General features: G+C 49.4%; 1 protein-coding gene across 3 annotated transcripts in view; it reads left to right on the top strand.

The window, feature by feature from the left end:
* Window positions 1-11,638, top strand: part of tm7sf3 (transmembrane 7 superfamily member 3) — a 16,531-nt gene extending 4,893 nt beyond the window's left edge. For 2 of the 3 annotated variants that reach the window (XM_060048701.1, XM_060048699.1), the window contains 9 exons: window positions 54-174; window positions 1,822-2,065; window positions 2,688-2,865; window positions 3,289-3,375; window positions 5,747-5,827; window positions 6,571-6,723; window positions 7,693-7,793; window positions 8,713-8,875; window positions 9,432-11,638. In XM_060048701.1, the coding sequence (XP_059904684.1) occupies window positions 54-174; window positions 1,822-2,065; window positions 2,688-2,865; window positions 3,289-3,375; window positions 5,747-5,827; window positions 6,571-6,723; window positions 7,693-7,793; window positions 8,713-8,875; window positions 9,432-9,688 (1,385 nt within the window). In that variant the 3' untranslated portion in view covers window positions 9,689-11,638. The remainder of the gene's footprint in view (window positions 1-53; window positions 175-1,821; window positions 2,066-2,687; window positions 2,866-3,288; window positions 3,376-5,746; window positions 5,828-6,570; window positions 6,724-7,692; window positions 7,794-8,712; window positions 8,876-9,431) is intronic. The other variant, XM_060048700.1, reaches the window with a different exon arrangement.
* The last annotated feature ends 745 nt before the right edge of the window (window positions 11,639-12,383 follow it).

Here is a 12,383-nt window from a genome sequence, read left to right as displayed (position 1 = left end):
CCAGCCAGACCCGGTGGTCTGACCCCGTCTCTGAGGGTCTCCTCTCTCCGCAGACCCGCTCCCGGGGGCCTGCAACGGGGTCTTCGGCCTGGGGACGGACCCCAACCTCTACCTGACCTACAACCTCTACGAGACCACCCTGCGCTTTGCCCCCGCCAGCGTGGGCTATGCCAGGTAAGCCCCCCCCCCCCCCCCCACCCCCCCACCCCCTTCGGTTCGGTGCGCTGTCTCAGCTCGTTAGCTGATTGGCGTCACCTCTGTTAATTGGTTAATTGGATGACACCTCACCTGTTGTTTGCATTCCGAGGCGTTTGGGATGGAATACTTAAAGTGTTTGTTCATGGTGACACATTGGCGTCCCTCTGCCTGCTCATCGGCACGAGTCACGAGTTCTACGACTGCAATCTCAGCCGGGAAGATGTTATTCACACATCCATTCACATCCTTTTCTCATCATGCATACACAAAAACACATAGTCTCTCTGTCTCTGTCTCTGTCTCTGTCTCTGTCTCTGTCTCTGTCTCTGTCTCTGTCTCTGCATCTCTCTCTGTCTCCATCCCTCTCTCTCTCTGCATCTCTCTCTCTCTCTGCATCCCTCTCTCTCTCTCTCTCTCTCTCTCTCTCTCTCTCTCTGCATCTCTCTCTCTCTCTCTCTCTCTCTGCATCTCTCTCTGTCTCCATCTCTCTCTGCATCTCTCTCTGTCTCCATCTCTTTCTTTCTTTCTTTCTTTCTTTCTTTCTTTCTTTCTTTCTTTCTTTCTTTCTTTCTTTCTTTCTTTCTCTCTCTCTCTCTCTCTCTCTCTCTCTCTCTCTCTCTCTCTCTCTCTCTCTCTCTCTCTCTCTCTCTCTCTCTCTCTCTCTGCATCTCTCTCTCTCTCTCTGCATCTCTCTCTCTCTCTCTCTCTCTCTCTCTCTGCATCTCTCTCTGCATCTCTCTCTCTCTCTCTGCATCTCTCTCTCTGCATCTCTCTCTCTCTGCATCTCTCTCTCTCTCTCTCTGCATCTCTCTCTCTCTGCATCTCTCTCTCTCTCTCTCTCTCTCTCTCTCTCTCTCTCTGCATCTCTCTCTGCATCTCTCTCTCTGTCTTTGACATACACACTCACAACGTGTCACACTCACTCACTGTCACCTGAGAAAGCAAAACTCACAAATTCACACATCGCCCACAGCGGTGTGCCTGAGGCACTGTAGTGTGAACACCGCTCACAGTAGCGACTTCCTCTCTGGGGTGTGAGTCATGTGAAGAGGGCGGTCTGACAATGGCACAGTTCATGCATTCACTAAATCACCATCTGGGACCTCAAGACCTACCGGCCTTAAGCTGTGTGTGTGTGTGTGTGTGTGTGCGTGTGTGAGTGTTTTGATCATTCCTTCTATCATGTGACTCGTGAGAAAGCTCCTGGCACCCAATCCTCACACGCAGTCATCATCACATGACTGATGAGCTGAGGATAATAACCTCGGCCTCCCTGACTACCTCGGCCTCTCTCCTCCTCCCCTCTCTCCTCCTCCTCCTCCTCCCCATCTCTCCTCCTCCCCTCTCTTCTTCTACTTCTTCTTCTACTTCTTCTTCTTCTTCTTCTTCTTCTTCTTCTTCTTCTTCTTCTTCTTCTTCTTCTTCTTCTTCTTCTCATCCCCTTCTTCTCCCCCTCTTCCTCCCCCTCTCTCCTCTTCCTCCTTCTTCCCCCTTTATCCTCCTCCTCCTCTTCCCTTCTCTCCTTCTCTCCTTCTCCTTCTTCTCCTCCCCCCTCTCTCCTCCGCCCCCTCCTCCTTCCCCCTCCTCCTCCACCCCCTCCTCCTCCCCCTCTCTCCTCCCCAGAGGCGCGACCCCCCCGCCGTGCAACGTCTCCACGGAGACGGCCGTGCGGCGCCGGCTCCTGTACGACGTGTACCGGTACCTCCTCCCGGCAGGGGACCTCTCAGAGGGCGGCCTCTTCAGCGGCCTGCAGAAGGTGGCCTCTGCCCAGAGCCTGGGGGCCAACCCCGGCCTGGGGGCCGACTCCGGCCTGGGGGCCAACCCCGGCCTGGGGGCCGACTCAAGCCTGGGGACCGACGTCCGCCTGGTGCGGTGAATCCGCGGCTACGGCCCGCCTCGTTGTTAAAATGCGTCTCACGGAACATGAGCTGTTAAGGCTTAGTTGTGGTTCCACGTGACGTCGACCCGACGCACCGTGATCACAGCTGATCACTCGGGTGATCAGCTGTTTTGTAGAATATGTCAACATACTATCGATTGGAAACGTAAAGATACGTGCGATGACCACTTGAAGTCCAAAATCCATATAAAAAACAATGAATGCCGTAGCCAGGGCACGCCCCTTCAAACAACAATTTGAGTTTATAAAAAAAGTTTATTCGTTCGCACTTATTTGACACTCGTTCTGATGATTTTAATAGCTTTAAGTTTAAAAACGGAATTCATGAAAATTAAAACGGAATTTGGAAAAAAATTAAACGGAATTTGGAAAAGAAATAAAACAGATTTCATAGAGCCCTACAAACCGCTCCACCTCCTGAGCCTCATAGATGAATGGAGACATTTGCAGTTGTTGTTGTTGTTGTTGTTGTTGTTGTTGTTGTTGTTGTTGTTGTTGTTGTTGTTGTTGTTGTTGTGAATCTCCTGGGAAACTCGGGGAGAGGAACAGACCCTGACCCTGACTCGAACCTGACCTTACCCCTCTCCAGGTCACGACCCTGTCCTGGGAGAACGACACGGTTGCCGTGGTGAGCTCGGTGCTTGGCCGGGGGGCCGTCTACGCCGTGGTGGTCCGCGACCCGGAGAGGAACACCTCCGCCTCCTACGTCCCCGTCCACACCTACGCCTGCAGCTTCGACTCCGCCCTGGAAGGCTGCCTCACCCTGGGTGAGACGTCCCTCTCGGTCTCTGTCTGTCACACATGTTTGTGTGTTTGTGTCTCTCGCTCTCTCTCTCTCTCTCTCTCTGGTGTCTGTCACTTTGTCTGTCTGTGTGCGCTCTCTCTGTCTGTTTGTGTGTGTGTCTCTCTCCATCTCTCTCTCTCTTTGTTTGTCTGTTTGTGTGTGCGTGTGTGTGTATGTGTGTGTTTGTGTGTGTGTAAAAAGTGATTCGACCTTATTCAATTCATGTTTGGGCATTTGATCCATGTTTGTGTTTTCTTATACATACCTCATTTACCTTCCTAGTCTTAAGTATTATTGTTGTGTACCGGAAGTATTGAATGCACGCATTCAGCCAAAGGCCTACGTCCGTCCCCCTCTCCTCTCTCTGCCATAGTACTCATCGTCTATCTTCTGTTTTGTCTTTCAGGTCAGATCTCCACCAAAGTCTTCTTCACTCTCTCTGGCCTGGCGGGTTTATTCGTCTGCTTCTTCGGCCACCGTTTCTTCAAATGTGGTGAGCTGCTCTCCTCATGTCCCTGTTCCTCGTCATCACGCCCTTAGATAGCCCATAGCATGCTATATAAAGCTCGCATGTGTCCCTAGCTATCTGGGTTTCCCTTGGCGGTAAACGCCAGACCTAGATGAAAACACCCCGACTGGTGAAAAAACCTTTCCCACAGTTCCCAGCACAAGCCGACTGGAAGAGAAACCAAACAAACGCGGACGTGCACAAATATTCTCGATTTAGCCAGTCATCTATCATCGTCCTGGAAACATGGGGCAGGGTCAAAGGTCAGACGTGTGGATGGCCGTATGGCCCTTCTCTCACAGCGATGACGCGGTCGCCTCCTGTGTTGGACAGGGTGATGTCAGAGGTCGTGACCCCTCGCTGGGGTCACCCATCGCTCTCTCCTGAGAACACATCGTCTAGATTTAACTTATGCGTGGGATAACCACTGTACATTAAGACCTTCTGTGGACCCTCCATCAAGCCTGCTACTTGGCAGGTCAGAGTTCGAAACACATTTCTGTGATCACATGTGAGGCCTGAATGAACTGCTCTCTTCTGCTCTGTCTACTGTCTCTCTCTTCACTACCATGTCTCCTCTATCTCTCTGTTGTCTTTCTCTGTCCCTCTCTCTTGCTCTCTCTCTCTCTCTCTGCCTCTGTCTGTCGTCTGTCTGTCTGTCTGTCTGTCTGTCTGTCTGTCTGTCTGTCTGTCTGTCTGTCTGTCTGTCTGTCTGTCTGTCTGTCTGCCTCTTTCTTTCTCTCTGCTGTCTCTGTCTCTCTCTCTGCCTCTCTCTGCTGTCTGTCTGTCTCTGTCTCTCTCTCTCTGGTTGTCTGTCTCTGTCTCTCCCTCTCTCTCTCTCTGCTGTCTCTGTCTGTCTGTCTGTCTGTCTGTCTGTCTGTCTGTCTGTCTGTCTGTCTGTCTGTCTGTCTGTCTGTCTGTCTGTCTGTCTGTCTGTCTGTCTGTCTGTCTGTCTATCTCTCTCTCTCTGCTGTCTCTCTTCAATCCCTCTTGTTCTCTTCTCTTTCCTCTTCTCTTTTCTTCCATCCCTCTCTCATACCTTTCGTTCTCTCTCGCCTCTACAGTTAATTCAACACATATGGGTCCAGTGATTGTGTTTGCGTGTCTTCTGTGTGCGTCTGTGTGTGTGTGCGCCTGTGTGTGCGAGAGGTCAGCTTGCATGTGCTGGTGGCAGAGACAAGAACCCATGACTGTCATTTTCCCAACCCTGCCTCAGAGTATTGGACCACCTGGCTAGTCTTCTGTAGCCCTTTCTCTGTTAAACCAACGACCAGTAGGTTAGGTCCACTGGGAGCCTGAATCTTTGTGTGCAGGTATTCAGTCTACTGTGCAAGTGTTTCAATTATTTGTCTCAAATATGTTTGTATATCTGTTTTGTATGAGTTTGGGTTTTGTGTGTAAGTCTCAGCAGTATTCACCATGTGTTGGTGAGTGCTTGTGTTTGTGTGTCTGCAAGTATTTTGTCTTGTGTGCATCTGTGTCAATTATTTTTCTTTATCCATTTGTATTTTGTGTGTAAGTCTCAGCAGTATTGTGTGTGTGTGTGTGTGTGTGTGTGTGTGTGTGTGTGTGTGTGTGTGTGTGTGTGTGTGTGTGTGTGTGTGTGTGTGTGTGTGTGTGTGTGTGTGTGTGTGTGTGTGTGTGTGTATTTGTCTATCCAGTTACAGTCCTACATGCCATTATGGCACACATCTGATGGATTATTCCACCACGCCCACTAACTGGGAAGGGAAGATAAATACCACAGTGAGAAAACACATTTCCCCTCAGAAGTGAAAGTGTCTAACCTTCAAACTTTCCTCATCGTCTTCTGTCCCCATCGCTAAAAACAATCGGTGTAAAGCTCATTCTACCAGCAGTTATAGTTGGTGCACTTCAAATAAATATAACATTACAATGTGAGGACAATGCAGTAGATCATGATGATGATATTGGTACACATCGGCTGTCTCACATCTGAGTCACCTGGACTCTGCTTAGCCTCTTATCCCCCACCACCTCTTTTCCTCCATTTCTCTCCTTAAAACACCCCTTTTACGCACTTATTGTATGTTGTACGCCCTGGCACTTAAAAATAGTAGTTAGCATAGTGTAACATCTTATCATGGCTATATTTGTTGTCTACGGGTAATGGGTTAACCTAGTGACTGTTAGTGCTTGGCAATCGGTCCTATGGAAATCCTTACTGTACCGACAGCGATATACAGTTGATTCTCTTTCTTCTGATCAATGTACTTATCAAACGTCGCTTTGGAGAAAAGCGTCCGCTAAATGCCCTAAATGTAATGCAAATGAAAGTGAAAGTGAAAGTCTGTGTTATCGTGTGGATGAAGACTGTTTTCTTCCTCCCTCCCAGAGCTCTTCTGCATGGGCTTCGCCTTCGTCTGCTTCCTCTTCTTCGTCCTCATCACCCGGACCACCACGCTGGACTACCATCGTGAGTGTGTGTGTGCGAGTATGTGTGTGAGTGTGTGAGTGTGTGAGTGTGTGAGTGTGTGAGAGTGTGAGATTGTGTGAGAGTGGTCTAAGTGACAGAGAGTGAGAGTGAGAGTGTGTGTGAGTGTGCGTGCGTGCGTGCGTGCGTGCGTGCGTGCGTGCGGGCGTGCGTGCGGGCGGGCGTGTTTCGTTGAACCACCACATGGGGTCCTTCTCATCACGGGACTGTTGTTTGGAGTTTCCTTCCTACAGATGGCTCAGTGCAGGCAGATGGAAAACATTACACACAGGGCTTTGAGATCATCACCACGGGTTACTCATCGGATATTTAAGAAAACACCATCCACTAACTCTATTATTAGTAGGATTTTAGCGCACAGGTAGAACATTTCTTATTTTATGGTTTATATTTTCTGAACACTTGATTAATGTTGATTGACTAACAATGATATTGACTATATATTTTTTTCACTTTTCCCGATGAGTCAAGTTGTAAACTTGGTACTCGATCCCAGCTCATCGGGTTAATTAACCGTTTAGCGACCGGTTTGAGGTGGTTTAGCGGCCGGTTTGAGGTGGTTTAGTGACCGGTTCGAGGTGGTTAAGCGACCGGTTTGGGCTGGTTTAGCGACCGCTTTGAGGGGGTTTAGCGACCGGTTTGTGGTGGTTTAGCGACCGCTTTGAGGTGGTTTAGCGACCGGTTTGAGGCGGTTTCCCCGTCCGTAACGCCGTGATGTCCCGCAGTGCGTCTGGCCCTGGCGGCGGTGCTGGGCGTGGTGGGCGGGGCCGTGCTGGTCACCTGCTGGTGGCGCTTCGGCTCCGTCATGGCGTGCGTCGCCGTGGTCGGCCTCATCCTCGGCTTCTTCGTGGCCTCCACCGTCTTCTTCACTCCCTTCGGTGAGACCACACACACACACACACACACACACACACACACACACACACACACACACACACACACACACACACACACACACACACACACACACACACACACACACACACACACACACACACACACACACACACACACGGAAGTGCAAACACACACACACGGAAGTGCAAACACATACACAGTATACACACAAACACACATCACTTAGACATACACATGCAAAAACAAACACATAGCATTTGTGCACACACAAGCATACAATTGTTCACAGACCCACTTACTGATAGGCTTATTCAACACACTTATCTGGAGCTCAATCTTGTGTGCAAAGATTAGACACACTTATGTACCAAACGCTGCACACACTCTCAGGAACCCAAACAGGCTCACAAACACACAAAGCACCCCCGCTAAATGTTTAGTATTCATCACTAGAATGTTCTGTGTAAATGAGTATGAAAATAATTGTTTTAGTTTTGAATGTTCCTACGTGTTGATTAAGTTGTAGTCTGTGGCTGACTGGTCTATGGCTGACTGGTCTGTTGCTGACTGGTCTGTGGCCGACTGGTGGTCTGTGGCTGACTGGTCTGTAACTGACTGGTGGTCTGTGCTGACAGGTCTGTGGTTGTCTGGGCTGACTGCTTTGTGGTTGACTGTGCTGACTGGTCTGTGGTTGTCTCTGACTGGTCTGTGACTGACTGGTCTGTGGCTGACAGGTGTGTGGCTGACTGGTCTGTGGTTGTCTGTGCTGAGTGGTCTGTGGCTGAGTGGTGGTCTGTTGATAACTGGTTCACTGTGTTGGACTGGTCTGTGGCTGTCTGTGCTGACTGGTTTGTGGTTCTCTGTGCTGACTGGTCTGTGGTTCTCTGTGCTGACTGGTCTGTGGTTGTCTGTGCTGACTTGTCTGTGCTGACTGGTCTGCGGTTGTCTGTGCTGACTGGTGGTCTGTGGTCTGTGGTCCCTCTCCCCAGGGGAGCTGGAGGTGTTCCAGGGCTCGGAGGTGGCCTTCTGGGTGACGTACTGCTGCCTGGTCCTGGCCGTGTCCCTGGTGATGGTCCGCTGGCCCAGAGAGGTGAGCGCCGCGATAGCATCGCAGCTAACGCCTTACGCCACACACACCCACGGGGATGGATACAACCGGTGGCCGTGAGCGGGTGTGCTAGCACACAGGCTAAAACGTAGCACGCTGTTAATGGTTACAGTTAGCCATTTAGCACAGCACCTGCCTACAGATGCTAACACATTACAATGGGCACGCCTATGCTAAACGCCAGGTTATATTGACGGCTAGCTAAGTTAGCCGTACGGCTACACGGGCTAACACCTCATTATAGCACATACTTATGGGAAGCGACAGGGAATTTTTGAAAGCTAGCCAAGTTAGCCGTACGACTACACAGGCTAAAACCTTACAGCGAGTATTAACGCTGCTAATGTTGAGGCTTTTCAGAAGCCCGGCTACATTTCCCGCTCACAATTGAACCCAGTGGTATTTACAGTTAGCACGTGCTGAGTCAATGTTTCTCCACTGAATTACATTATTTAATCCAATTTCACGTTGAGTTCAATTCAATTTTAAACGTCAGATGAGGAAAGGAAGAGGGTTCTCTAACAAGCGGGCCGGACAAACAGCTGTTGTCTGTTTCTTGAGGAGTTTGTTTTATCTATCGGCTGACAGCTTCTCCTTGCTGCCTACTTCACCCTAACTGCTCACCTCCTCCAGGGTGTAGTGAAGAAGCAATATGATGATGGATGACGCAGGAATATGTTTAGGAATGCAGGCATAATTTTTTGTGTGTTTGTCTCTGTGTGTGTGTGTGTGTGTGTGTGTGTGTGTGTGTGTGTGTGTGTGTGTGTGTGTGTGTGTGTGTGTGTGTGTGTGTGTGTGTGTTTCTGTATGAATGTCTATGTGTGTGTGTCTGTGTGTGTGTGTTTCTGTGTTAATGTCTATGTGTGTTTGTTTACGTGTGTGTGTGTGTGTGTGTCGTCAGGGTAACATCATCACGTGTGGCGTGGTGGGGGGGTACTGCGTGGTGCTGGCGGTCAACGTCTACGTCTCCACCTCGCTGTCCTACATCACGCTCAACGTCCTCAAGCGCTTCCTCAACCCCGACTTCGACCCCGCCTTCACCGACGTCTCGTTCCACGACATCGGTGAGCTTCATCGGTCAAACATACATCGGGACTGTTTTTTTATGCCACAGTTGTATTTACAAATTGGCTTTTTTTAACAATGAAATGCTCAAACTGTGTTCAACTGTGGTCAAGCACTGCTAGAGAAGAATGAAGAAATAAACCAACGTCTTCTCAAACAGCGTTTGTTTTAGCTTCCCCGTTAGCGGCCTCTAGTGGCTGGATTTGGAGCTACAGGTAGTATCCCCAGAACTAAGATTTGGGGGGCAAAAGTGGAGCAGAATAAAACGATTTATAGAAGAATTCCCTGGATGTTTTGATTCGAGGATGGGGGCATTTAATTCTTGAGACACCCTAGTTCACATGTTTTTGATGGAGTAAATAACTGTATCCAAGTTACATTATCAGTGCAGGATTACAGGTAAATAACCCACAAAATAATCAATTTATCTTGGGAACGTTTCCTTTTGCCTCTTATAAAATGTGAACATTTCTGTGTTGTTTTTCAAATCCTTTTTCCCTCTTAATACACACAAACATGGCCGCGCGGTAACCAAACTTCTCCCACTTCCTGTAGACTTCATGCTGATCACGCTGTGGGTGGTGCTGGGGGCCTCGGGGGTGGTGCTCCAGCTGTACCGGGAGCGCTCCAGGCCCTTCTTCCCGCCCAGCCCCTACCTCATGTGGCTGCAGGAGCGGGAGCGCCGGAAGACCAACGTCCTGGACCCCAGCCACCACGGGGCCACGCCCGCCGGGCGCCTGCTGGCCCGCCTCCGCCAGCTCACACGCCGCCGCCGCGAGCCCAACGGGGAGCACACGCCCCTCCTCCTCTGACCCCCCCCCCCCCTCCCCCCTCCTCCCTCTCTCGCTTGCTCCCTCGCTTTCAAACGTTTTAATCCCTCTGAGTTTTTCAGGTTTTCCTTCTCTCTCGTTGTCCTCCGTCTCTTCTCTCTTTCTGCCCTTTCTGTTCCCTCCTCCAAGCCTCCTTTCTCTCCGTCTCTCTCTTCCTATCGCTCTCTTCGCATTCTCTAGTTCATGTTCTCTCGAACTCTCCGTCTTTCAAAATGCCATGCTCCGGTTCTTTCTTTCCATCCGTCTTTCTCTTTCTCTCAAGCTCTTTCTCTTTCCCTCTCTTTCCCCCTTCTTTCGAACCCGTTCTCCGGCGCATTCTCTCTCTCTCTCTGCCTCGCTGTCGCTCTGCCTCGCTGTCGCTCTGTCTCGCTGTCTCTCTCTCTCTCTCTCTCTCGGCCCTCTGCTGTCTTTTTAAACCAAACCCCTTGACCACATCACACCTTAGTACCCCCCCCCCCCCCCCCCCCCCCCCTCCTCCCAGTGTGCTGTCACAGAGCAGCGACGGTATTGAACGCAGCACGCTACACTGAGCGCAGTACACCGGCCCCCCGGCGACATCATCAGGTAACCATCGGAGACGGAAGGGCGAGGAAGACGACGACGGCGGCACGCTCTCTTGTCCGAGACCTCCGTCCCATCGGAGGAGGGAATGTTTCCGCCGTGCTAGAAAAAAGGATCGCGAGGACGGATGGATTACCACGGCGACCGTCCACATCTTTAACCACCGACGAGAGGTCGAGGCCGAACCGTCTCGCCTTCCCTCTGACGTCGAAAGCCCCTTTCATCAGACACTTTGCTTAATGTGTGTAAAAACCACCGTAACCACTGAAACCGCTGAAGCCATGCTCGCCATGCGTGAAGACAACCGAAGCGAGCTCAGAGGCCAACCGTTCTAAAAGCTCTAAGAGCTAGCATTAACAGAGCATGTCTGGCCCAGAGCTCATCTTCACGCTTGCAACCTGAGGCACCGCTGCCTTGCCCAACTGCACTAAAGTCACCCGATATGGGACACGTTGTCTTTTACCCTCGTTTTCTTTTACGAGAAAACCCACAGAGATAACTTGGTTTACTGCTCCTCTGGTGGGGATATGGCGTCGCATTGGCAGGTTTTGGCATGATCCCAGATCGCTCTTGGCTCTACGGGGACAATAGGAGAGGAGGGGAGGAACCTTTTAGCTCGGACAGGCTCTGCTCTATTAGATCAACCCTCTGACGGGTTCATCGTTTTGAGTGAAAGGATTCAGTGACCCCGTTTCTCTCAGCCGACGACTCGTCGCAAAATGTCAGAAAAAGAAAATAGCAAGAGCTTTATGTGTATAAAAAAAAAGTACAAAGAAGAAAACAGCAAGATCTTGACATGTAAAAAAAGATTCCAAAGATTGAGTGATCTTGTTTTATTTTTATACCCAAATGGAGCAGGGAGTCGAGGTGATTCTAAACAGCCTGAAAACTAGAAGAGGAGACTTTGGTGTACGTAGCCGATGCCCCCAAAGACCACCTGCCGAGCAGCCAAGGAACGCTTGCTTGGTCGGCGCTTCTGTCCGTCTGCAAACAGGATGTGATGAGTCATGAGCCTGTGTCTGTTGATTCATTTAATTGGTTCCTCGTTCTCAATTAGGACGAGTTCATCGGGCTGTGTGGGTCTAATCTCAGGGTGGTCCAGTCCTAACTCACTGAATACGACTATGCACTAAAACCACTTGTCTCTGTGTGTGGACCTTGCCAATGCCAACCAGTCTTCTGTTTGACATATCTGCCTATTTTATTGTTGTTTTCTTTCCGAGACGGTTTTTCCAGCGTTGTGTCAAGATGAGGTTTTTTAATCTGCATTTTTTGTAGCACTCCATTATGTATATTTACAAAAAAAATGATATATTGTAATTAAATACCTTTTTTGTATATTTAATAAATTGTCCAAACATGTCGATTCAACACAGTTGCTCTTGTGATTTTGTTTGGTTTCAGAGAAACCACCAGGACGTTATATTTCATTGAACAGAATGTATTTATATGTATCTGAACGCATTTCAGAGGTGTAATAGTAGGGGGGGCCACAGGTGTAGCTCATTAAGTTAACGAGGGGTCTGCCAGATCCCCTAATTATCATGAGGTCCTCTTCTGTGATGAATGCATTGAATATGAACTACTCTAGACTTACTTCCTGGGACAATAGTACCGTTATCTTTTTATTGTCAGTTGAATCGCCCCAATAAGCTGAACATACATTTTAATTTGGATACTCCAGCGGTGGTCTTACACTAAGGTGAATAAGGTGGGCTTCTATTTCATACCAAAGACGGTGCGTTGCGTGTTCTGAACAGTAGGGGGCCTCGTCGTTGGTCACTAGGGGGCAGCAACGTTCTGATACTTTTGCATTGGACTTAGTTCAGATCCTCGAGGATGATGGATTTATTGCGTTCATTGGTATGTGGTGGTGGACGGTTTCCACATCCGATGTGGGTGGTTGACTTCACACTGAACCATGTCGTGTTGAACTTGGAAACATTATCCCCTCCGACGCCTGCTTTTCCTTTATAGCGCACATCCATTTTTTCAAATGGATCATTTAACCGAAGCTACATGTTAGGTTGTGTCAAATGAAAGTTTGTACAATGTTTTGATTTAAAAAGCCTTTTTCAGAATAGGCCTTCATCTGGAAGATGATTTAAAATAATCA

Source organism: Gadus macrocephalus, chromosome 4, assembly GCF_031168955.1.
Source record: "Gadus macrocephalus chromosome 4, ASM3116895v1".
Taxonomy (NCBI): Eukaryota; Metazoa; Chordata; class Actinopteri; order Gadiformes; family Gadidae; genus Gadus; species Gadus macrocephalus.
Note: the sequence above shows the minus strand (reverse complement) of the source record. Positions and strands in the feature narration are given on the sequence as shown.